This window comes from Phodopus roborovskii, unplaced genomic scaffold (assembly GCF_943737965.1).
Source record: "Phodopus roborovskii unplaced genomic scaffold, PHOROB, whole genome shotgun sequence".
NCBI lineage: Eukaryota > Metazoa > Chordata > Mammalia > Rodentia > Cricetidae > Phodopus > Phodopus roborovskii.
In genome coordinates, this window is record NW_026126418.1 from 29112945 (window position 1) to 29139830 (window position 26886).

The 26886-nt window shown below is 44.7% G+C and overlaps 1 protein-coding gene across 3 annotated transcripts; it reads left to right on the forward strand.

The window, feature by feature from the left end:
* The first annotated feature begins 1575 nt into the window (after positions 1–1575).
* Positions 1576–26886, forward strand: Nfe2l2 (NFE2 like bZIP transcription factor 2). Of its 3 annotated transcripts, none has more exons than XM_051184434.1 (5): positions 1576–1837; positions 23095–23361; positions 24025–24114; positions 24697–24885; positions 25224–26886. In XM_051184434.1, the coding sequence occupies exons 1-5, from the start codon at positions 1793–1795 to the stop codon at positions 26445–26447; spliced, it is 1815 nt and encodes a 604-aa protein (XP_051040391.1). In that variant the 5' UTR covers positions 1576–1792; the 3' UTR covers positions 26448–26886. The 3 variants fall into 3 exon arrangements, with proteins under 3 accessions (XP_051040391.1, XP_051040392.1, XP_051040394.1); XM_051184435.1 differs by lacking the exon at positions 1576–1837 and adding an exon at positions 2695–2856; XM_051184437.1 differs by lacking the exon at positions 1576–1837 and adding an exon at positions 6449–6472.

Sequence of the window (26886 nt, forward strand, 5' to 3'; positions counted from 1 at the left end):
ATCTATTAATGGTCAGATGAATCTCTGAAGGATCCTAGATACAGAACAGGTTAATGGTTATCTATCTATCTATCTATCTATCTATCTATCTATCTATCTATCTATCTATCTTTGGTTTTTTGAAACAGGCTGTCGGGGAACTTGCTCTGTAGATCAAGCTGGCCCTAAATTTACAGAGCCCCGCCTGCCTCTGTCTCTCAAATGCTGGGATTAAAAGCCTTCACCACCACTGCCAGGTGGGTAATGGTTTTTGAATTACATTTTGAAAGAAGATATTCGTTGTGAATTTCCAACATACTTTTAAACAACAAAAGATAAAAATATTTCGTGGGTTTTCAACTATTAACACAGTAGTGAACATTCCTCGATTTTTTTTTCTAGGTCCTTTTTTTTTCAGGGGTAAGGAAGTATGCTTAGGAATGGACCTTGTAAAAACAATCACCACCTCAACCAACAGAACCTAGTGACATAGCCTATAATGGAATGGTTCTCAATCCATGGGTCGTGACCCCTTTGGGGGTCGACTGACTTTCACAGAGGTCACATTTCAGATATCCTGTATATAAAGTATTTCATTAGGAAGATTGAGAACCACTGCTATAATACCACCCTTTGGGAGGTAGAGGTAGGAGGATAAGGAGCTCAAAGTCACCTGGACTTCATGAAACCCTTTCTCAAAGTTCCAAAACAAAATAGTAAAAAAGAGGGGGAACTGTATCACGAGGATCCACACCGGTGAAGAATGCTATTTGTTGTGTGGCTGCTTCCTGTCTGTTCTGGGTGGGCGACTTGCATACTCCTGCAGCTCCGGTCACTAGCCGCGGGCGTTCACTTAAGTGAGCACGAGTTTGCAGCGTGGACGCATCTCCCTGGGGCAGAGCTGTCCCGCACCATCATGAGCCGGACTGGGGAACAGAGAGCAGTTGGCTGCCAGCACAGTCCCCGGTCCCTGCCCAGAGCCCTCACCCCCCCTCCCGGGCTGGCGCCATAGTCAGCCGGTGGGGTGAGATAAAGCGGGCAAGGTTCTGCGGATCCAAATCAGGGAGGCACAGTTCCGATAGCAGCGCCCGGGCCGGGCTCCCGGTGTGTTTGCTCCAACTGTTTAAACTGCTTCAAAGCGCCAGAGCCCGAGCGAGCGACCTTCAAAACAGCTGCTAATCTCTAGCCAGGGAGAGCTGTCCTATGGAGGATTGGGGAACCAAGGGCCTCTCGCCTGCACTCCGCCCCCGTGGGACCACAGCCCACCAGACCACGCCCGGACAGCTAGAGGATGGTCATCAGCGGGGGGCCAAGGGGAACTCGGGAACTCTGGCCGGAAGCCCTCTGGCCCTTGACCCTCCCCTCTGATCCCTGCCTTGTCCCTTTTACCCTTGTCCCGTACTAGGGCAAGCCCTCTGGTCCTCGCCCCGCCCCTCGGGCCCCAGCTTGTCTCTTTACCCTTGCTCCGCCCTTTGCCAGGTCCTCGGACCCTTTCCCTGCCCAGGGCCCTTGCACGACTCCAGGCTTTTGCCCCGCCCCTAGGCTCTCGCCCCGCCCCCAGGCCCTCGCCCCGACTCTAGCCCTTGCTTCTAGCTCAAACCCTCACTACGCCCTTAAGTTCCTGTCCCTTCCCCAGGTTCTTGTTCCGCCCCCAGGGGGCGGGGGGCGGAGCAGACTGAGACTGGCCGGACACTCAAGCGAGCTGGCTATCTGCTGGATCCCGGCAGCTCCGTCGGGTCACTGCCACTGCCGCACCTCAGCAGCCAACGTAGCGACGCCGTCGGGGATCCTTAGTGCAGCATCTGTCCTCAGCATGATGGACTTGGAGTTGCCGCCGCCAGGACTACAGTCCCAGCAGGTGCTGCCCCGGCCCTCGGGCCTCTCGGCTGTGCCAGGAAGCAGGCAGGAGCTCGAGGGGACAGTGGCTCCGGGAGGGAGGGACAGTCTGAACCTGGACTGTGTCAGCCGCTCCTGGGAGCTGCCGGGCCGGGCCTGGAAAGCACCGGGGATGTTGGGGCAGCAACGAGAGTAGGGACCAAACCTGAAGTCCCCAGGGGCGCTGGGGTTGGGGTGTGGAGGAAGCTCGGGCTTCGTGGGGCCAGAGGGCAACAACATCACCTAGCTGGGTCGGATGCTCAGAGGCGGCGGGAGGGGGTGGACGCTGGCTCTCTTCGCCGGCACAGCCCGGCCCTTTCCGGGCCTGCGTAGTTTTCCAGTTCGGTGCCGGTAAAAATGTGCCTAGTCACGGGGCCGTGCTCGGGGGAGCTGAGGTCTCGGCTACTGCACTGCCCTGGCTGCGACCTCCGGCACAGGAGCCTAGCCGCCTTAGCCGTCTATGACTTTGTCAGCCCGAGAGCTCGTCGTCGTCTGTGGGATCATGCCAGTCCGGCTAGATCTAGAAAAGCCCAGCCCTCTGGGGGCGGAAGAGAAAGTCACCGGGTGGCCCTCGTGCTCAGGCGCCCCGACGGGCGGCCGGCGGGCAGGGCTCCGCGCGCGCGCTCCCTCGCCCGGGGAATCTGGGCTTGGCCTCTCGTCAGGCTAGGACTTGAGGACCTGGGCGGGCTCAGAGGTCCTAGGCGGCCGCACGCGGAGCTATGTGTTCTGGGCACCGTGAGTCCCGGGCCCCCACGCTGCGTGTGTGCATGGCAGTGGCCTCCGGGTGGGTGACAACGGCCGGTTGGCAGTCATAGAAGCCCTCGGTTGGCCCTTTCCTGCTTTATAGCGTGCAAACCTCTGGGGCCAAGGGACAAGTTGGAGCTGTTGATCTGTTGCGCAATTGTTATTTTCCCCCTGGGCGGCTTTGTCTTTGGATTTAGCATTACAGAATTGCAGTCCCAAAATGTGTAAGGCAGGATATTCTGTTCCTTGCTGTCAAGGGTAAGAGTTGTAGATTAGAATTTGTTGCTTCTTATATTGACGATGAAGTTTTGTGTTTAGCTATTACCCCTCCCATGTGTCTTTAGTACATTTTCCTTTGCTGTTTGTGATTTTTATTTTTTTTTTTTTTGCCTCCTCGATTTCTTAGTATATTTCGAACTTTTACGAAAACAGAAAAGATGGGACCCTTGCGTTTCATAACTCTTTGTTGATAAGTTTTGAAGATTGTTATGTAAGTGAAAACCAGTTTCTGGTCATACTTTAGGCACTTTTAAAGAAGTAAGTGCTTATGTTGCCAAAAATTGTGTTGTACTTAGATTTTTAGAAAAAGAAAACATTTAGCTCGAGGGAATGTGTAACTTGGTAAACAGTAAGTTAATTTAAATGTTAAATCGCTGACCCGGAAGGTCCTGATGTAAGCTTTTAGTTACTGACAATGCATTAATTCTACTCCCTCCCCTGAACTTTCCCCCAGAAATGATTGGGGTTGTAGCCTGGTTTTCATTAGGATGAATAAGTAAACTGTACTTTCTGATCTTCTGTTCTTCATTAGTAATCAAAAGGAATGCTTGTCTGGCTACAGGATACACGATGCAAATGAACTTTGATTTTAAAGTTTTCTTTCCTTTTCTTTGTAGCATGTAGCATAACATTTCATGTACAAAAATGACAGATGTGCCGATTTCTTCTCCATGTGAAAGTTTTCTTTTTCCAGACATCAACTTGAAAAAAAGAATTAAAAATTACAATTCATCTTAAAATCATTGGTAGTCCAGAAGAAATGTGAGGTACAGGTTTGAGCAAATGGTTGTGTTGTCTAGGAGGGTATGGTTTTAACTGCTCAATGATTCTTCATCTGGTGGGGGAGGGGAACCATCCATTACTCTGTTCAGTGGTGTCTTAGAAAAATAAAATACTTTTGAAGACAAGAGATGAAGTTGATATTAAATGAAGACAGATGAAGTTGATATTAAAAATGAGACAGATGAGCTTATTTTTAAAAGTCGGACACACAGAAAGTGGACAGGCCTTTTCTCCACAATGAACGTTAAGCAAGACCAACTTAACTTTTTAGATATGTGGAACATCTCTGAGATGTTACAGAAACTGAATGTGGATTGATAAACACGACTACATCAGTCTTTTGCCTTAAAAAATAACTAGGGCTGGGGCTGGAGAAATGGCCTAGTGGTTAACAGCACTAGCTGCTCTTCCAGAGGACCCAGATTCAATTCCTAGCACCCACCTAGCTCACAATTGTCACAACTCCAGTTGTAGGGTATCCAACACCCTCATGCGAACATACATGCAGGCAAAAACACAATGCACATAAATTTTTAAAAAATAAATAATTAAAATAACTAGGGGCATTTTGAGATTGCAATTGTATTAACTTGGGTCCTTAAAAACAATGCTGGGGGGAACAACCCTATTTTTTAGGATTACCTGGGAGAGTTGAAAGGTTCTTAATGTTTATTTTATTTAGGATGAGCTATGCTCAGCAAAGCTGCAGGAGAAAGGAGCACTTAAGTAGCTCTGCTTATTTCTGGATGTTTCCTTCATTGTGATTGAGCAGATTTAAAAGGGTTTCATAAATCCATACTTCTTAGTTTTTCTTAGAACTAGGATTAGCTTGAGGATGTAGGAAGAATTTGGAACTTAGATACTAACCAGTTAGTAGGTAAGTAAGTGGATACTCCTCTGTAAGCCAGGCAATACGGTAATTTCCTCAAATGTATAATTTCTCAGTACTCCCATGGGGAACACGTTTTATCTTCAGTTTTCAGGTTAGAAAAGAGACCAAGACAACTCCTCCAACTTCTTCATGGTGAAGATAGAATTCAAACTTGGCCTGGCTCCTAGGGCTCTGAATCTTCACTTCCAAATTGGACCAAAGGGAACTTGAAGCAGGGCCACAAGGCTTCAAGTGGGTAGACTACACACAACAACAAAATCAAACCAAGGAGGAGAGGCTGGAAGAGGTAGTATGTGCACCTTCCCCTCTAACCAAGGAAGTTAATAACCATTGAGAGGGATCGGATCCTTTCAAGACAGCGAGTTCAAGGAAACCAGCAATGGGGTGGTGCCTGTGGTCCTGTCCAGGAAGACACAGAAGCAGGCCTAGGTGGCTTCATTTGGAGAGGCAGGATTTTTTTTTCCTGTAATTATCATTTTTAAAGCAATGTCTGAGAGTCTGCTTCACATTTTCCAATGACCATCTTCCCTTCTTAATTAAATCTTTTGGCTGCCCTTTTTAGTGAGCCTTTATTTGCCTTGTTTTTGCTACACTCTCCTGTGTTGGTTTTGAGGTGGTGATCAAAACTACATTTAGTAAGTAGGGTGTGTTGTATAGTGTGACCAATAGGGTTAAACTAGTTTGATGGAAACCAGGTTTGGGATTAGGGGTCAGCGAGTTGAAAACATCTAGCAGAAACCTGTTAGCTCAAACTGAACACTGATACCCTGTCTTGGCACCTATCCATTGAAACCAGCATCAAGAGCTCAAGCCTATTTGGTGTACCTGTAGCTTTGGAACTAGTACATTTGGAGATTAGTAACTGCTCTATTTCCTAGTCTTTATTGTAAAATCTTGTTAGGAATTATTGTATGATTTGTCTAAATTAAATGTGCTTCAGGACCTTCAGGGTTTTGTGGATGATTTACCTGAATTTCTTGGATGTGAGTCCAGATACTTGATTAGGTCACCCACTTCAAGATGTGCCGAATACAGGGGTGGAGGCGACTTGCAAGAGGTAGTCAGTGGTTATCCTGCTTTACTCCATCCATGGCAGTTAAGGGACCGTGGTCCTTGTGACATTCAGAGTTTCTGTTTTAATGATGGGAATTTCAGAAGGTATTGAAATTTCATTGCTTTAAGTGCCAACAACATTTAGTGAAAAGGACTTCAAGGCACCAAACCAACGGTTGGCAATGGTATGTTTTATAGACAGGAAAACAAAAAATGGGCTTATGTTTATGGAAAAACAAGTAAAACTAAAACAAAATCCTAAACTGGAGTCCAAAACCTTAAACAAAATCCTAAATTGGGCTTCTCTTTATATGCCTTGCTGTGATAATATTAAGAATTTTGAGGGGCTGGAGAAATGGCTCAGTAGTTAAGAGCACAAGCTGCTCTTCGGAGTACCCCATTTCAATTCCCAGCTCCTACTTGGCAGCTCACAACTGTCTATTACTTCAGTTCTAGGGGATCTGGCACTTTCTTGCCAATGCACATAAAACAAAGTTAAATAAGTTATAAAAATTAAATAAATTGATTGGCAGGAAGCAGTACAATGTTCATCTAACATCTTTCTAACAGTAACACTGATGTCACAAAGCCTTGTGTTCGAATTCTTTGTTCTGAGGCTAGATGGTTGAGGTGTTGGGGATCAGACCCCAGGTCCTTGCACATGCTAGGCCCAAACTCCACCTCCTGGCTGTGAAAGTCCTGTACTAGAGTGTAAGCATATTTTCCCTGGGCTATTGCAGTGTGAAGACAAATCCAGGGCCTAAGCAGATCTCTGAGCACCTAGCTCATCTTATCCAGGCCTGTTTGATGACTGGCTCATGCTCACATGGTTACAGTCCAGCAACAGCTGCCTCCTGAAGGATCTGTGTAAGTGAAAAATAATCCACCCTCCACAGTGTTCGCCCATTTAAAGCCCATTCAGTAGTTCAGTGTGTTTATAGCTCTGTAAGCATCACTATAGTTAATTTTATCACTCCTAAAAGAAGCCCCAGGCCCATCAGTAGCCACCTCCTTCTTATTTTCCTCCAGTTCCCCAAGTCTGTGCTAACCACTCAGCTATTTGTTTTTCCTTCTGGATTTGTCTACGCTAGACATTTTATAGAAATGAAACACTCTGTGACTAGCTTGGCAGGGTGCTCTGAAGACTGACCTTGTTATAACATACATCCCGTGTCATCATTCCTTTTTATTTCTGAATACTATTCCATTGTGTGGGTGGGCATATCACATTTCAGATTGTGGAGTATTGAGTTATTTCTACTTTTAACACAAACTTTGTTGTTTGTTAAACTCACTTCCAGCATTTCAGCTATTGGTACCCAGGCTGTATTCTTCGTTCAGCCGATCTCTGGGTAGGAGAGGGGTGGCTTTAGGTATTAGTGCTGTGTTTTAAGGCATCCCATTGGGTTCCAGTTGTAGCGAGGATGGAGAACTAGGATCTTAGACACCTAACTCAGTGCCTGGTGCAAATTAGAAGCATCCCTGTGTGCAGTGATTTAGGAGAGCTGGTTAGGATGCCTTAGTTGTGAAAAGCTCTTGTGTTTGATCATAGCCTGTTTCAAGTTACCTGGAGAATATTTAAAATGCAGTAAATATAGCTTGAGTTCTTCAATACCCCATGAAGATTTAGATGATGACCTTGTATTTTCCAAAAGAACCAGCCAGGAGTGTGGATAACCTGCAGTGAGATGATTGAGGAATGGCATGTTAAAAAGGCTGTAAGGGGGCTAGAAAGATGGCTCAAGAATTAAAGAGTGCTTGCTGCTCCTGAAGAGGATCCAAATTCAGTTCCCAGGAGGCTTAAAACTGCCTGTAACTCTAGCTCCAGAGGGCCTGAGGCTCTAATCTCCCTGGCACCTGCATGCATTAGCACCCACTGGTATCCCCACACAGACACATAATTTTAAAAGGCAGAGTCAGGAAGTGTGGTGGGTCATTCCTGCAATTCCAGCGTCCTAGGGACGATTGCTGGCAGTTGGAGGACAGTCTGGCAGTAGAACCGTGTCTCCAGACACAGGAGGAGAATGGGATGCTCATGCTGGGGTGGGTGTTGAACGTGGATCCCTGCGCACTTTTCATTCCTGTGCTTTGTTTTCTTTCTCCAAAGAAAACTCTGGAATCTCCAAGCCAACTTGTAACAGGTCCCTTTTGGATTGTGCCTAACTGCTACAGGCAGCTGTGTAACCCTGGCCACAGTGACACTTACATTGCCGAGCCAATTTCTGATTCACACATTTGGAGCTGGAGTGTGACCCTGCTTGTGGGTGCGGGAGGGGTGGGATGTGAGCCTATCGGGTGTGCCCTCTGTGGCTGGCCTGTACGCTCTTTGCACACCTCTGCCCTCACTGTTTCTTTTGCTCAGTGCTGCCAGGCAGAGCTGGTTGGGCTCCACCCCAGCCATTCCAGTAGCTGCTTGTTGGGATATATTTAGTCACCTGATTGGGGAGCTGGTAAAAGTTTGACTCCTACTGCTTTGAGGTTTTGAAAAATGGTACCTTATTTTTTTTATATTTGTTCTTAGAAGACTTGACATTTGGAGTGAGTTAGTACCTCCCATATTTGTTGGGAAGGACATGATGTTGGAGCTGTATTGATTGTGTCTTAGGTGACTGGCTCACTGAAAGGGGGCATTGGAATTTTCCTTTGTCAAATCTGACGGTCGTTCTGCTGTTTTAGCGGGAATTTATAGTATTGCACATTGTTCAGAACCTAACCTCTGCCCAGCCCAAGGTATTAGGTTGGAGGGGAAGTGGTTGTGGTTGGTGCTTGCTGGGAGCTGAAACTAGCAGAGCGGTGGCTGCAAGGGACATTGTGCTGCTGCCATTGCTGCTGCTGCGGTTCTTAAGGGTGACCAGGAATTTAGACTCTGTTGGTTTGTTTTGCTGTACTGGGGCCAGGCATTCGTTTTGTTTTTTGTTTTATTTATTTATTTTTTTTTCCAGACAGGATCTCACACTAGCCCACGTTGGCCTTAAACTCAGTATGATCCTCCTACTTCAGCTTCCCCAGGCTGGCTTTACAGGTGTGAGCTCACCTCGCCTGGCAAGCCATGGAATCTTGTTTCCACGAATCCAGAGTGTTGGAGAATCATGGCATTTTGTTGTTAAACCATGAAATCTTGGTAAGGAAAACCACCCAAAATAAACATGCCATTTTATGTGCAGTAGGAAAAACTGCCAAGTTTTGAGGGTTTTGTTTTTGCTGCTGGCAATTCCCAATGAAACAGTGAAATATACATGAAAAGATAGCCTTGTAATGGTCTGCCTTCCAGTTGCTGCTTGCTGGGGGCGGGGGGAGGGGGACCTGCACCAGCTCAGTGTACCCGGTGGTTCCCAGGCTGAGAGCAGGCCTTCTCTAGGGACAGTCTCACGTGTCACTAGAAAATCTCTACCTGGTTTAAAGCAGTTGGCTCTGGCGAATCCAGGGGCCACTCCCTGGAATGTTGGGGGAGGCAACTTTAGTACTCTTCTCATTGACCTTGACTAGTACACCCCTTTATCTCGAGACATGGGTCATAATGGCTGGGGTTCTTCTGTCCCCACCCGCAGGAAGTCCAGAGCTCAAGGGGTCTGTGTCTTGTGTGCTTTGTTCAAAGTTCAGATGATAAGGCCATGGCTGTAAAATGCCAGTGTGTACACTGCAAAAGACAAAAATGGAGAGGGGAGACACTCTTGGATTTCTGTTACCAACTCACACCCTCCCTGTGAAGATAGCTAGTCTCTGGTGTCCCTCAGTGTCTCAGGGTGTGTAGTTCTAGAACTCTTCAGATGTTCAGATCCTCCTCGTAAAATAGGTATACTCTAAACACATCCTTTCTAACTCCCTGACACTGCCGAATGAAATGTAAATGCAGACAATGTAAAGAACCCTTTCAGTTGAGGGCTGCTTGAATCTTCAGTATGAAACCCCTGGATATGGATGAGCAGCTACATTGCAGCTCTGGCACTTTCTGGGGTGGAGGAGATTAAACTCTATTTGTTGAAATCTTACTAGTACCAGACCTTAGACATGTTCTGGCACTTGCTCTTAACATAAGTCTACATAGAAGCTGGCAAGATGGCTCACTGGGGGAGTAAAGCACTTTCTGTGTGAGCCTGACATCATGAGTTCAGTCTCTAGAACCCATGTAAAGATGGAGGGAGAGAACCTGCACAAAGCTGCCCTCCAAGCGTGCACCATGCACGTGTCCACAGACACATGTCATATGACAATAATAATATGTCTATGTAGATACCCCGTTATAGTTGACAAAGGCTATTTGGAGTAGGTAAACTGCTTTCCAGGATCACACTGCATGCATGTGACAACAGGGAATTTGCATGTCCCTGATCCCTGCTTTCTGGCTCCTGGCTTAACCCTTCACTCCTTTTTCATTCTGTCCTTCTCTAAAGGAGAAAGTGTTTTCCTTTGTTAGCTGCCAGAGATTGAGGCCTCTTTACAAAAGAGTCCCGCCAAAGGGGCAGTGTGTGCTCCTGTACCCAGCTTCTGTGTGGAGAACAGACCTGTGGTACAGCAGCTACTAGCAGGCCCCATCCTCTGCCTCCTGTACTTAGAAGACTCCTGACTGCAGAACATTGATGGATATTTTCTGTCTTGTTTGTTGGGAAACCTACCATCTCAGAGAGTGAACTGCATCTGCCTTTTATTCTCATAGAACAGAGGCAAAGAGAGAGACTGTAGATAGCTCCAGAGACCAGGTACATTTTCCTGACTCAAGAAGAGTGACTGGCCCTGATCCTTTCCCACCAAGAACACTGGTACAGGGGTCTACAGCTGCAAGGAGACAGTCCTAAAAAGACTTGTTTAGTATATAAAGAGAAAGAGTTAGGAACATTCCTTGTTAGTTTTTCCTCATGCTCTTTTCACCAGAAGTCTGAATAGAGAGGTTAGAGTGACGAAAGATGTGAATGGCTGAATAGGTTGAGATACCAAATTAATGGCGATGCTGTGGTAGTAGTGATGCCAAGTGGATAGCTTAGTGCTTTATAAAAAAGTTAGTCTGTTGGTGCAAGCTCACCCATTTTCACCAGGGAAATAGCTGGTGTCCTTGAATAAAATACACCTAGTCAGGATTATAGATTGGATTAATTTATTTTCATTGCGCCCCTGGATTGCAACTGCCTGGCTTTTGCTTTTTGAACAGACTTGCCATGTGGAAAGTTAGGCTTGAGTGCTCTGTGAAGTCTAGAATGGTCTTAAGCTCACTAAGCCATCAGCCTCTGAGATTCTAGGTCTGCAGCATGTGCCCAGCATCCAGATCACAGAATCCTTTTAGTGGGCATTTCAAGATACTGTCACATTTGTTCTCTTTAAAAAGCCAGTGTTAAGGCTGGAAAATCTAGTGTGGGAATAGTAGAATACTTACCTCGAATGCACAAGGCTTGAGACTCAATTGCTAGCAGTATACCTTACACCTCCCAAAAGATAATTGTTTTTATCTTGAAAAGTGGGTGATGAAAGGGTGTATGCTAATATTAAGATACAATACTTCTTGTACTCAGTAATGTTCAAGTATTGCTATAGGAATGAAGTTAAATATTTTTCCTGTGACGGGCATTTCATCACAGATGATATGAAAAGTGTGCTTTGTTGCTTTGGTAAATTGAACTGTAACCTCAGACCTCATGGTTTACAATGAAAATATTGGATTCTGAGACTAAACAATGTTGTACTCACTCATTGCACAAATATGCGCGAGGCCTACATCCGGACTTGTACGGCATGAAGAGTTGCTATAATCTCTCAAGACAGTGCAGCAACTGTTCTTCAAGGACAAGAGTTTCTGAAATTGTTCTTTCTAATTACTCTAACCCTTTGCCCCTTTGTACTGCTGAATTATAGGGTGTGTTTTATATGGTGATTAGTGTGATTTCATTAATGGTGTCTCTTCCGCTGGGGTATACATTCTTACGATGGTTGGCATTTGTTTAGTAGTTGCTCAGTAAACATGAGGAGGGAGTCTCTGCCATCTAGGAGCTTGGTACACAGTACAAACCATGAGGCCTTGACAACGTATGAGAAAACACCCCTTCTGCCTGGGGTGCTTAGGTGGTAGCTTTTTCACTGGTTTTTAGATTTCCTAGCCTGTAGATTCCATGTTTTCAGCTTAGAACCCCTTAGTAAAGCTGGGGGACAGAGCAAGCGAGAACTGGACTTGAGCATCTAACCAGGTGGGGTGGGGGTGGGTGGGGTTGTGGGCCTCCAACTCTCCTGTGTGGCTACACTGCAGGGATCACAGAGCCCTGGCAGCCTTGGGAGGTGTTAGCAAAGACAGAGGAACCTGAGTTGGCAGTGGTCAAGGGTGCTTTTGTGGTGAGTCAGAAGATGGGCAGGTTGGAGGCTGGGAGACAATGAGAGGCCCATACTGTACAGTAGATATGAATATTCTTCTAATGGCTTGGTCCATTTGCCAGCCCATGTACTGAAGACTGAAATTGTAAATGCTATATTGCACTTTTTTTTTTTTTTTTAGTTTAAGAACATTTAGAACCAGAGCTACGGTGGCACATGCCTGCATTTCCAGTATGCGGGAGATGGAAGCAGGAAGACAGAATTCAGGGCTAGGCTGCACTACACAGCATGTGTGACTTCAGGCTGAGCTCCATGAGACCTTTTCTCAACTCCTACCCTTGCTCTCACACACACCCCCAAATGCCCCCATTCCCCCAACACAGGATTTCTCTGTGTGACGGTCCTGGCTGTTTGGGAACTCGCTTTGTAGACCAGGCTGGCCTTGAACTCAAGAGATCTGCCTGACTTTGTCTCCTGAGTGCTGGAATTAAAGGCATGTGCCATACCACTGCCTGGCCAAAAATAAATAAATAACCTTTTTGAAGTGAGGAAGTGGGTAGTTTTCTTCCTAGGTCACAATCTGAACTTGTTGTGCAAGGGGCCCATGCTTGCATGTTCTGGTAGAAACTCATCTTTCCGTATGCGCAGTCCAGTGATGGGAGGTTGGGGAACCCCTGACCTGCTCCTTGTCTAACGGAGTACATTCTGCTCTTCTCTGACATGGCATGGAGTGCCTCTTTTGGCCCTTCTGAGGTCAGTGCGTTGTCTAGTCGTCTGTAGCAGTCCTTTCCTCGGTTTCCAGTCACACTGTTTATTAGTATTCACTCAGGAAAATGAGAAAGGCACAAACTCCTGACTTCTTGTGCCGCTTGGCAGAAGGGCCTCCAAACAAGCAGGTGTGGCATTATGGCAGCTGCAGTGTCCTGGGCTCTCCCTAGCCCTGGTGCTGTGTGCTTTAACAAACTACTGTTGTTGGGTACTATCCTTGTACACCCTGGACGGAAGAAGCTTTCTTTCAGTACACTGAGGCCTAGAGAAAGGCCTTGCAGAGAGACTTATGGTGGGTTTCATTGTGGCTTTTATTGTGGGTCATTGTGTCTGTGATGTGATGCTGTACCAGGAAAATAACTCAGTACAGGCTCTGGCATGCAGATAATCAACAGGCGGTAGCTATGGTTGTCCTATTTGTCTTTCTCTGGAGCATTTGGTTGTGTAGTGGTGTGAGGTTTCCATTGGCCACTTGAAAACCAAGTCCCGCCTCCATTTGCAGCTGCAGCAGAGCTCAGAGAGGTCCTTGCTCTGTTGTATTCTTCACCATAAATGTCCTCTTTTCCTCCATCTTCCTTATGCACTGTCAGGCTTTATTACGTGGAGCCTGGTTGGAAACTAAGTCTACTGACACTAAAGCCAGCCCGTGGACAGGCCTTTAATGTACTTCAGCCCAACAAAGGCCACATACTGCCCGACTGTCCCTGGGGACCCTCCAACCTGTTGCTGGATCCCTTAACATTAAATGGGTTAATAAACCATCACTTAGGATGCCTTCCAGGCCTGTCTCTTCACTTGCACAGAATTTCTTACTTGGGGATCCTGGTGTAGGAACCTAGAGTCCTGTCCAAACAACTGGATGGAGAAGTTTGGGGAGCAGCAGCGAGTTTGGAGGAAGGCTAAATCCAAATGCAAACAGAGCAAACCCATCTCCTTGTCCTCTCCTCACCCCCACCCCTCCTTTGGAGGCTTTAAAGTATTGTTTTGTAATATCACTTCCAAAATAACTTTGGCCTTTAAAGGCAGCAGCGCAGTGGAGAAAAGGAAAGCCGCCTGGGATCCTGAAAGAGGGATGGCACAGCTGAAAGGCATTTACATTTGCCACTGTGTTGCCATAAACAAGTTATGGCCTCACCTTCTATTTTTTGTGCATTGGCTAGACCCAGAAGCCTAAAAAGTAGCTGCTTTCACAGTCACTGACATTTGCTTCAGGAGACAGATTATTAATAGTGTCGCTGCCACACCCTAGCCTTTCCCTTACATTTTAAAGATACGTTTCCTATAAAAGATCATTCTATGAAGACTGGTGTTACTTGGCTTTCTGTTGTGTGAGAGCCCACTGTGAGGGTGAAGTGTGTGGGCACTGTCACCTACATAGCAAAGCTGCTCAGTTGTTCCAAGCTATGGTGTGCTGTCCATTCTCCAAGCAGCCTCCCCAAAGAAGGAAGGGGGCTGGGGAGTTCTAGAGTGGGTGATAGATAATTCACTTCCCGCACTTGCTGGCTTTGGATCTCACTGTCACTGTGTTCGATGTTTGCTGGCAAAAGTACTAAAGCTCTTTGTGCTTCCATTTCCTTACTCCAGAATGACGATGACATACTGCCCGCTTGGTGGATTGCTGTGCACCCAGACGAGGCTGTACAAGTTTTGGAACACTTGTTTTGAGCACATAGAGAGTATGTGGTCAGTGGTGGCTGTTATTGTTGCAATGTAATGCCTACTTTATCTGGACTTAGACTATCCACAATTGTAACCTTCCATTTTTTTTTCTTTTTTTCTTTTTTTTTTTTTTGGAGGGGGGCATTGAGACAGGGTTTCTCTGTAGCTTTGGAACCTGTCCTGGAACTAGCTCTGTAGACCATGCTGGCTTCAAACTCACAGAGATCTGCCTGCCACTGCCTCCCCAGTGCTGGGACTAAAGGCGTGCACCATCACCATCTGGAGTAACCTTCTATTTTCAAAGCTCAATGTGACCTGTGTCACACATAGTTATATAGTGAGCTTAATTAATTAAAAATATTAACATTAAGGGAAGGATGTCTACATTAATTTTAAGTAAAACTTACATACTTTAATATTCCTTTAAATATATATATATATGTGTGTGTGTAGAGAGAGAGAGAGTACATATACATTTATATGTATGTGTACCACATACATGCCTGATGTCTTCAGAGTCCAGAAAAGAGCATCAAGTTCCCTGGGAATGAAGTTACAGACAGATGTGAGCCGCCATGTGGGTTCTGGAGCAGAACCTAACTTATCTGGAAGAGCAGTGAGTGCTCTTAACCCTTGGTCTCTCTCCCCTATTAATCCTTTTTAAGAGACCCAAATTGCTCCCATAGCAATCAGCAACAATAGTGAGTACCATTATGTGTTTTCAAATGTACCCATCAGAAAGTAGTTGAAATGTAATTTCCAAGCTCAGGGTTAATTTATATCTTTATTTGGAACAAAGCATAAGATACCATCAAGTTAGTCATTAAGAGCCCTCTTTGTGATTCAGATTCACACCTGCTCTTTGAGATAATTGCTAAGGGACACCTGGAGTATTTGGAAGGGAATGTCCGCAAGATGGTAGCCACTCAAAGCATCTGCTTAGATAGAGCAAGGACCCTTAGTGGATGCTGCCATAGGGCTGTGCTGCCCACTGTGCAGTCGCTAGCCGCTTTGCAGGCTGGGGATGTGGTATGAAACTAAGAGCAGGAGTTTTCATTTTAATGAACTTGATGCTTACAAAGAGTAGAGTAAAAACCATGTTGCTGTATATGCCTTAGGCAGCTCAGGAGTGGGCTCGGGTCTTGTAGGCATGCCTTTGTTGTTTTGGTAAGACTACATTTCATGCTGTCTTGTTGGGTAAGATTTATTGTCATGTGCTTGAGTGTGTTTGTCACTTCTATTATCACAGTAATTTTTGTTACATGTTAAAATAATAATTGAGCAAATTGGATTAAATACATGGTTCAAATTAAATTTATTGTGTTGTTTTTGTTAATTGTGTCTAAGCTGCAAACAGTACCATTACATATTACATTATATTTCTCTTAGAGTTGCTTTAGCACATCCAGTGAGTACTTAAAATTAATGTATATTTTGACATTAAAAATTAACTTTCCAGTTGTATTTTGGGTATCATAAAAGCAGAAACACTTAGAAGCATGCATTTTAGGCATCTTCAGTCCTTATATAGGTCCAGAAACAAAGGCTGAATGAAGGTCTCTATAAATCAGTGGTACCCAGTCCCAGGTAGGCCTGGAACCTGGTCACCTGACTCAGGGGACACAGCAGACTGGAGCTTCAGTCTCTTCCTGTTAGAAACAGAAAATGGAAATGAATCCACAGCACATTCCTTACCACAGCCTTTGGGGAGGGGGAGGGGAGGGGGTGGTAAGGAATGCCACATGCCCCCGCCCCCCAGTGAAAGACTGATGTGTTCAATAGGTATCCACCATGTGTGTCATTCTTAGGCAGTGTAGTAACACTTGCATGAGGGGCAACAGTAATGTTCATATTCCCACACTTTGGTCACCCACTTTGGAAAACTCTATACTAGTTTTCCTGTTCTAACTTCTTAAGTCACAAAGCCAGAGAAGTTTTGTTTCTTTTTGAGACAGGGTTTCTCTGAGAAGTCCTGGCTATCCTGAAATTCGCTTTGCAGACCACGCTAGCCTTGAACTCAGAAATCTGCCTGCCTTTGCCTCTTGAATGCTGGGGTTAAAGGCTTTGAGTCAGGGTCACCACCATCCCTGACTAAAAGCCATAGATTTTTAAACCAGATCTATAGCTTTAGTCTTTAAGGGAAAAGACAAAGGATTTGACTCTGCTCAGATAGAGTTGTCATCACTTAGCAGTTTAGGCCTGCTTTTATGGTGTTGTTTACAAAACTGGCTTGAAGAGGCCATCTACAGCTGCATTGAACAAATCTAAGGGCAAATTAGAGTTTTACTTTTCAAGGCGTGAGAGGGGAAAGAATGTTTTCTAATTTCCCAAGCAGGACTTGATGTTGCTGGTCAGAGCCCTCAGGTGTGGAGATGGGCAGCTCGAGCTGCAGGCACAGCCCATGTGTATTGTCTTGGGCACTTTCTCTTCCTTGCATTTTCTTTCTCTTGGCCTCTACACACAGAGGTCCAAGAATGACATGAAATAAGAGGCAAGTGGATGTTTTGCAGCCTTCGAGCACATGAATGTCAGGGCCAGTGCCCAAGAAAGGCTAGGACTGTTGCATGATTCCAGTCTTGAAGCTGTGGAACCAGCAGGCAGCTTTATATTGCTTTTAGTGAGTACAGGGCCTGCATCGCCTGATTTGGGCCTTTCTGGGTACGTACTAGTTGCAGGCAGTTTGGTCAAGGTCACGTATATAGGGAGGGGCAGGGACCGAGGGCTGGGAGGCTTCTTCTGGGTTCAGCAATGGTGTAGCCTTGGAAAGGTCATGTGCTGTTCAGATGGGAAAGAGCAAGAAGACCCTTGAAGGCCCTATCTGGTCACATGTCAGTCTGGCTTCTGATAACAGAATTTCACCGGCTGTTCATTTAGCTTCACAGCTATTTATTTGTTTTGGTTTTGATGTTGTCCTGTTTAGTTTGGACCTCAGCCCAGGCTAGCCTCCAGTTTACAGCAGCAATACTTCTGTCTGCCTCTGCATCCTTGAGTGCGGGATGACAAAGTGTGTGCTAATACATCTGGCAATAGTCTGTTTTCAGAGGAATGCATAATAGTTTGGGGGGTTTCTCTTTTAAATAATTTATTTGAATTTATTTTACGTGTATTGGTGTGAAGGTAGAAGATCCTCTGGAACTATATTTATAGACAGTTGTGAGCTGCCATGTGGGTGCTAAGAATTGAACCTGGAAAGAGCAGCCAATGCTCTTAACCACTGAGCCATCTATCCAGCCCCTCCTCCTACATTTTTTGTCTGCTTTGGTATGACTATCAAGTTACCCAGGTGCATGTGGAGAATACATCCCCCTTCCTTCACCCTCAGAATCAGAAGTTCATGGCTGGAGTCAAGCATCAATGTGCTCATTAAATGAAGATGGCTATGTCAGGGCTCCTTCCTCATAGGGGAAGCACTCCTGTAAACAGTGAGGCTGGGGCTGCAGAGATGGCTCAGTGGTTAAAAGTGATTGCTGCGCAACTACAAGGACCTGAGTTTGGAGTCAAGCATTCATAACAAACTGGCGTGGTCTTGTGCTTGCCTAAAACCCCAGTGTCTTGAGGAAGGATTCCCAAAGCTTGCTGGCTGCTAGCCTGACCCAAAAAAACATGAACTCCAGGTTCAGGGAGGGACCCTGCCTCTCAAAGTAGGAGGTCTGAGTGATAAGAGGAGGACACCCTGCTCTGGCCTCCACTCACATATATTGGCACACACATCCACACACAAAAATACAGGAAAAGTTTCTTTCTGAATGCACAAAACTGTGCCGGGCGTGGTGACTCATGCCTTTAATCCCAGCACTCTGGGGGCAGAGAAAGATGGATCCCTGCCTTCCAGGCTATCCTGGTCTACTGAGTGAGTTCCAGGACAGCTAGAGAAACCCTGTCTTGAAAAAATAAATAAATAAATAAATAAATAAATAAATAAGGCAAAACCATGAAGTTCATTGAAAAGGTATAGAGAAGTAGAGGTTCATCTTTTTTGTTCTGACAGCTTGATAGGAATGATAAAATTAGAGAAGTATTCGAAGTAGTTTTAAAAATTCCTTGCCCTCTGCCCCTGGACAAATTACCTCACCCCCTTTGCAAAATGTGAGGAGAGGAGCTATAGGTGATTCTGACAAACAGCCTTTTGAGTGGTGGCATTCTGTGACTGTGTGACATAAACAGTGGTTCCCATGTGATTTGAGTCACATGTACCAAAAAGTCCAAAGGAAATGAGGAAGTCTCTGGGGATGAGATTTTCCTTGAGCTAGAGAATTGGACCTTCGTTTTGGGAGGTTGGGAGATGCACACAGTTGAGAATGAGAGAAAACATTGTCACTGCCAAGCAGGGAGACCAAGGACACAAGGTGGCAGCTGTAGTGACGTTTGTATGTTGTTATTGCCTTGAATTGTTTTCTTGGTTTTTGTTTCTGGCTCAGGCTAACCTTGAACTCATGACCTTGCTCCAGCCTCCTGAGTACTGCGATTACAGGTGTGTGTGACCATGCCTGACACCTGTTGCTTTCAAATACTCCCATGAGTTGGGCCTTGGGAACACAGACTTACCTTACCCCGTGTTTATGTTCAGGGCGTTCATGGTCACGACTGCTCTGTTGACAACAGTTGCTGCCTCAGTTGTATCACTGTGGCTTCAGTGCATTTCTGTGCTGCCTGAAGTCCCCACACGCTGCTCATGTCTCAGAACTGGAGTCAGACTGCTTGTTCATTCTGTGTGCCTGGCACCTTAGATGTGACCTGTGTGTGTCTGTGTCCAATGGGTGCATACACTAATGCTCCACTTAGATCAGACTGGACACTAAGGTTGCTGGTCTTGACCATCACCATTACAACTACCACTTTTTCTTTTTCAAGACAGGGTTTCTCTGTAGCCCAGACTGTCCTGGAATTCACTTTATAGACCAGGCTGGCCTCAAACTCACAGAGAACCGCCTGCTTCTGCCTCCCAAGTGCTGGGATCAAAGGCATGTGCCCCGGTGTGACTGTCACTTTTTGACAGTGTTTTATCGATTAGTGCCTATTACTTTAAGAAATCCTGCTTGCTCTTGTTGTCTCCAGCAGCACATGAAGGAAAATGGGGCTGACACAGGGGGTGTATGCCCTCAAACAAAGACAGTATGTAAATTGGTGAGGTGTTCTTTGTATTTTATAGCCGTCCTCTGTCTGCTCCAGCACAACCAGACTGCAATTCTTGAGAGCCAAGTGTGGAACTCCTCATGGAAAAGCCAGAGCTGTGTGTGTTCTACAGCAGGTGGTCTTACCACTGTCTGGAAAGGAACAGCATGCCTTTTGTGATTTCATTTTGACCACATTACAAATAGGCCTCTTCAGAAAGTCCGGGTTCTAAGTGCCTTCACTTTCCAGTTTTGCATTGTCTTGCATCATGCCTTGTAGGTTACGGACAGGGTAATGGATGAGAGTTCCAGTAAACTGGCCAGATCATATGTCTTAGATGGAGTGAGTCATTGCTAAGAACCTTTTTGAGAACAGGAAGCAACCCGTGAAAGTGTCTGCATATGGTCAGCTGCCAGACTGAGGAAGGGACCACTTTCTAGCCTCACCAGAGGGGAGAGGGCTCCATAGCCTAGGGAAGGGTAGATCCCTGAGCTAGTTTACCCTTGTTGACTCATTCTTGGTGTGAGTTTGGGGATATTTATGTGGCTAAAATCTCTAGCTGTTGAATATTGAGGGAAGGTTTCAGTAGTAGGAAAACGGGTTAGGAGTCAGCCAAGTATGTATGAGTTGTTCAACCAGTTTTTTTCTAATGTTGCCGTGGTTTCAGACATAAACTTAGCAATATTTGTGCCTGTTTTAGATAGTGGTAAGGCCCTCTTTGACCCCATACTATTCTGTATTGTTAAATATTCTATATATTTTAATCACCTATTACATAGTAGTAACACAATTAAGAACTAGAAAATTAATCCACTGTTACCAAAAATGCTTGTGTGTGGACCCAGCTGCTATGAATATTTGGTCTCTTGTGCCGCTGCTGGAATTTTTGTTGAGAAACAGTTGGCATTGTTTTGTCTACCACATAATGCAGTGTGGCACAGGAGCCTTGGAGATTTAAGTGGGTAAATATTTATTGTAATTTCTGATAGCTCCCATCTGGATACCTTTCAGACTGTGTAGAACATGAGTCGTGTTTTCTGTCTGATCTTATTCAAAAGCATCTGGGTATTGTCTATGGGCAGGGGGGAAGCTAACCCAGATCTACAGTCTAGGTGAATAACATGTTCACCTGGACATCATAATGAGGTATATAAGAGGACAACATAACCAAGTTCTCACTCTGGGAGTTTTAGCAACTCATATTTGGATGAATGAGAGAACGCATGGCTTTGGGAATGTGTGTATACACCTGAGGCCCCATCATTTGGGAGGGTTAGTCTAGAGGATGATGAGTTTGAGGTCAGCCAGGCCTTCATAGTGAGCTCCTGTCTCAAAGTTGGGGGAAAACAGAAGGAATAACAACCTTTACTTGAAAACTGAGAACAAACATCAATTTTCATTCTAGGCTAAATGTCAGGTACAATTTATTATTTTTGGCAGTTTATTAAGATACTGTACTTGTGGGACTGGAGAGATGTCATCCAGGGTAAAGGCAGCTGCCCCCAAGCCTGACGACCTTAGTTCAGTCCTTGGGATTCACATAGTAGAGTGAGAGACCACTCCTCTAAGCTGTCCTCCGACTAGTATTCATGCTCTGTGGTACATGTCCCCCCCCCCCCATAAAATGTAACAAAAATCTTAAGATACGATTTAAATTTTTTAAGCAATATAACAAAGCCTCAGCTTACTGAATAGCTTTTATTTAGAATGAAAATAGCATCTTTGCTTATTTTTTTTTCTCTTTTAAAATCATCTAAGCATAATAAATGTTTGTTCAAAGAACTAAAATTGGCTCAAGATGTAGTACGGCTCCAGTGTTTAAGGTCTCCGTCCTTCCATGTACAGACATGTTTATTTCAAAATGGCATGTATCTGGTGTCCAGCTGAAGAATTCCATGAAACGTGATAATTACCCAGATGGCAAGTGACTATTGCACATTTTGAATATAACTTTGTTAGACCAGATGGCGATTTAACATGAATTGTCCAACATTTTCTTACTGTCTTTTGTGTGAGCTACGTCTGTAGCAGAATTTGGAACAAACAAAAACTTGAAACAGTAAGTGGCAGGAGCATTTGGCCCACATGTCCCAAGGTGCAGCCCTGTACTTGTGTTACCCTTGGGTGGCGTTTTCCAGTCTAAGGAAATACCTGTTGGAATGCTGCTAACTTCCCCGCTGTAGATTTCTTCCTCTGACTGCTTCTGTGGCTTTCCCTCCTGGGTGGCCGACAAGGTGGGGATCAGGCCGCTAGCTGCTCTCCAGAACTTGGGCAACGGGCAGTTTTGGTTCTCCTTAGGCACTTCCCTTCCCTGCTGTCTGCTGTCATGTTCTCGCTTGTTACGGGTGGGCGCTACCCTAGTATTTCCTCTCAGATGATGTTCAGGCTTCACAGAACAGTGGGTCAGGGATGGGTCTTTGTGTTGTAAGTCATGCGCCAGTCACAGGGTTCCTTACAGGAAATGCTCGGTGCTTATTTGGTCATTACAGAAAACAGCACTCATGCTGTGGGCCTCCCAAGCAGTGCTTTGGGTTCTGCATAGTGCTCTTTTCCCAGGGTTATACTCTGAATGCTTCAGACAGTACCCAATATCTGAAGCCAGGTCATCGTGGCACACACTTTAGGAAGCTGGGGCAGGAAGATTGCTGTAAGTTCAAAGCCATCTTGGGCTCAATACCAAACTCTGTCTTAAGAGGAAAAAAAAAAAATCAAAATTTCAGACATTTTATGTTTGAAACTTGTGAAAATCTTAAAACAGCAAAACATGTTAGTCATAAGAAACTCACCATTGCTGCATTCTGGTCAGAATCCCTGCATTCAGGCATATGACCATCACTCTGAATGTGGCCGATCTGTTTTGACACTAAGCAGCATCAATCCTGGCTTGTTCTCACATAAATCGCATGTATCCAGGTGCCCACAGAGGCCAGGAGGGCATCAGATCCCCTGGAGTTACAGACAGTTGTGAGCCACCATGTAGAGGCTGGGCATAGAACATGGGTCCTCTGGAAGAACAGCAGGTACTCTTAATATACATGGTATATTAAAAGGAAATGGACTTCAACTTTCCATCTAAGTTGATGTTCCAAAAACTATAGTTATATATCAGAGAAACTGGTTTAGGGCTGGAGAGATAGCTCCAGTGGCAAGCATGGTGACACATACCTTTATCCCAGCGCTTTGTGGGTGGAACACTGCTTGGGCTACAGAGTGAGACATTATCTCAGAATAATAATGATAATTAAAATGGAATCTTGGCGTCTCTGTAGGAATTCCCCATGTCTTAAATTTGTTGTCTTCAGTCTCTCTAGAACAGTGGTTGTTCTAGAGAGTATTTTAGGAAAAATATTAGGTGTTAGGGTCTAGGTCAGTGGTGAGGTGTGCGTAGCATATACTCCCTTGATACTTTTATAGGTAGTAGGTGGTCCCCTTTAATGATTCAAATTGTGATTAGAATAGCTGGCTATAGGTAGAAACTGTTGCTTTTAGTGAATAGATTGAGTGATTGGAATTAACAGTGCTCTTCTAGATTGCCAGATTATACTCTCATTTAGAGTGAGTTTGTATTCTCCCCCATCAAGGATGATGGCATACAGTGAATTAGCCCATGTGGACCATCTTAACCATGGTTTCTCCTTCCTTTTCTTTCTTAAACACAGGACATGGATTTGATTGACATTCTTTGGAGACAAGACATAGACCTCGGGGTAAGCCGAGAAGTATTTGACTTCAGTCAGCGACAGAAGGACTATGAGCTGGAAAAACAGAAAAAACTTGAAAAGGAAAGACAAGAGCAACTCCAGAAGGAACAGGAGAAGGCCTTTTTTGCTCAGCTACAACTGGATGAAGAGACAGGAGAATTCCTTCCGATTCAGCCAGCCCAGCACATCCAGACAGACACCAGTGGCTCTGCCAGCTATCCCCAGGTACACTTAGTTCTCAGAAAAGGAGCATCTTGAGATCTAAGTAAAGCTTAAACCCTGGATTTGAGTTCTTCATCTGCTGTTTACCTGTCTTCTGTGACTAGATCAAGTTCCCAAGCTGATGAGTTCGGTACCTGAGCTCTTCTTGGGGGTCCTTGCGATGATCATGACACAGATCACAGGAAGCACTTGAAGAATTCTAGAAATACCCTGTTGGGAGAAACTGCAGCAGTAGTGCTGATGGTAGTAAACTGGTGTACATTGTTCCCAGTGTTGTGGCAGGCAGCACCCTATTGTGTGAGCTGATTTAACTTACTGTGTTAAGTACTATGATTACCATGTTAATGTTTCAACAGACAACTAAAGCTCAAAAGGGTTAAATCATTTACCCAGATCACTCAGAAAATTAGGGGAGGTTATTGCCTAGCACAAGGCCCTCTGTTCAACTCCCCAGCACTATTTATTAAGGGGGGGGGAGGATCAGGATGGGACTAAGATTTGAATCCAAGTGATCTGGTTTGAACTTATGCAACAAACTGATTTCTGACATATCATTAGTTTGTAAGTATCATTATTTAAGGAACAATTCTCGATGCCAGTCACAACTCTTGAGCTCAGCAGTAGAACATTTAATAAATTCTTTTGTGCCTTTCCCTCTTGATCCAGGTGGCCCACATTCCCAAACCAGATGCCTTGTACTTTGAAGACTGCATGCAGCTTTTGGCAGAGACATTCCCATTTGTAGATGACCATGAGGTATAAAAATGTTTTACAGCAAAACTCCCTTACTTGGTATTAGTCCCTTTAATGTGTCCCCAATTATGAGAAAAGAAAAAAATTTAGAAGGACAACTTTGATCAAAGAAGTACTTTTTTAAGGGAATAATACTGGTATCTATGCAATGTTTAAAAATAAGACCTGTATACAATACTAAGCCCAGCACTCGGGAGGCAGAGGCAGGCGGATCTCTGAGTTTCAGGCCAGCCTGGTCTACATAGTGAATTCCAGGACAGGCTCCAAAGCCACACAGAGAAACACTGTCTCAAAAAAAAAAAAAAAAGAAGAAAGAAAATATCTTAATCTATTGTTTGAAGCACACTGCTAGATGTTATAGATAGAAATTAAGTCCTGATGATTATGTTTATCCATCCATTTTGAAGTCTACCATTAAATACATGGGTAACAACCTAATAACTTGTAAATGTAGACTCATTTGGGAAGGAAGAAATGTCATTTTATAGAAACAATGGGTAATCAGAGAGCTGTAGACCCACTGCTGTGTGCCCTGCATGCCTGGCTCTCACACGTGTAAATGCCTTGTCCATCTGTCAATCTTAGGTTTCTTCACCTACGCTTCAATCGCTCGCTCTGGATATTTCCAGCCACGTTGAAAGCCCCATCTTCACCAGTCCAGATCAGGCTCAGTCATTGGACAGCTGTCTGGAGACAGCCATGACTGATCTAAACAGCATACAGCAAGACATGGAGCAAGTTTGGCAGGAGCTTCTTTCCATTCCCGAGTTACAGGTAAGCGAGCCCTGTGAGCATGCTGTTTGCTATGTGGCCCTTTTAAATTAGTTATCCTGGTGATTTATTATTTACATGTCACCTACTTACAGGGAGAAATTGGGGGTGTGTTCAAATTACTCAAGAGAACTCCCCAGGCTCATTTGACACATACAGTTTTTAGTTAAGCAGGCTGAATATTTCAGGATAGATTCATTCTAAGTTTGAAAGCTAATTTAGAGTTCTGACAATCATGTCTATCTATTGAAAATGAGAGGTACTGGAATTACTGAAAAGAACACATTGGAAATCTAAAAAACACCTAGCCTCTATTCATACAATATAAACTTCTTTTCTAGTGTCTTAATATTGAAAACAAGCCGCTGGTTGAGACTACCACTGTTCCCAGCCCAGAAGCCAATCTGACAGAAATTGACAGCAATTACCATTTTTACTCATCTGTCCCCTCTCTGGATAAAGAAGTGGATAGTTGCAGTCCACATTTTCTTCATGGTTTTGAAGATTCTTTTGGCAGCATCCTCTCCACAGAAGATGCCAGCCAGCTCAACTCCTTAGATTCAAATTCCACGTTAAACACTGATTTTGGTGATGAGTTCTATTCTACTTTCATAGCAGAGCCCAATGGCAGTAGCAGCATGGCTTCCCCTGCTGCTGTCAGTCAGTCACTCTCTGAACTCCTGGGCGGGCCTATTGATGGCTGTGACCTGTCACTTTGTAAAGCTTTCAACCAGAAGCACCCCGAAAGCTCAGCAGAATTCAATGACTCTGACTCTGGCATCTCCTTGAACACTAGTCCCAGCCGAGCATCCCCAGAGCACTCTGCCGAGTCTTCCATTTACGGGGACCCACCGCCCGGGTTCAGTGACTCTGAGATGGAAGAGCTAGATAGTGCCCCTGGAAGTGTCAATCAGAATGGTCCTAAAGCACAACCAACACATTCTTCTGGGGATACAGTGCAGCCTCTGTCACCAGCTCAAGGGCACAGTCCTCCTGCACATGATGCCCAATGTGAAAATAGAACAAAAAAAGAAATGCCTGTGAGCCCTGGTCATCAAAAAGTCCCATTCACAAAAGACAAACATTCAAGCCGCTTGGAGGCTCATCTCACAAGAGATGAGCTTAGGGCAAAAGCTCTCCATATCCCCTTCCCTGTTGAAAAAATCATTAACCTCCCCGTTGATGACTTCAATGAAATGATGTCCAAGGAGCAATTCAGTGAAGCTCAGCTTGCATTAATCCGAGATATACGCAGGAGAGGGAAGAATAAAGTTGCCGCTCAGAACTGTAGGAAACGGAAACTGGAGAACATAGTCGAACTGGAGCAAGACTTAGGCCACTTAAAAGATGAAAGAGAAAAACTACTCAGAGAAAAGGGAGAAAATGACAGAAACCTCCACCTGCTGAAGAGGCAGCTCAGCACCTTGTATCTTGAAGTCTTCAGCATGTTGCGTGATGAGGATGGAAACCCTTACTCTCCTAGTGAGTACTCTCTGCAGCAGACCAGAGACGGCAATGTATTCCTGGTTCCCAAAAGCAAGAAGCCAGACAACAAGAAAAACTAGGTTCAAAAAGATATTTTGAGCTAGTGTTTGTTTTGTACTGCTAAGACTTCCTACTGTGATGTGAAATGCAGAAACACACTTTCTAGTAACTGTGCAGAACTATAGCCAAAGCTAGTGTAGAAATAATATGAAACTACAGAGCATTAATGTCTCAATGTTGAATCAGTTTCATTCTAACTCTGAAGTTAATTTCTTAGGGCATCATTTGGGGTAGTTTCTGTGTAAGTGTAAATACTACAAAACTTATTTATACTGTTCTTATTTGTTACATTCATAGATTTATATGACATCTGGCTAAAAGCAAATTATTGTAAAACTAACCAAACCACTATACTTTTTTATATACTGTATGAACAAAAATGACATTTTTATATTAAATTGTTTAGCTCTGACAAAAATTAAAGGAGCTGGCACTAATAAAGGAATATCATGACTTAAA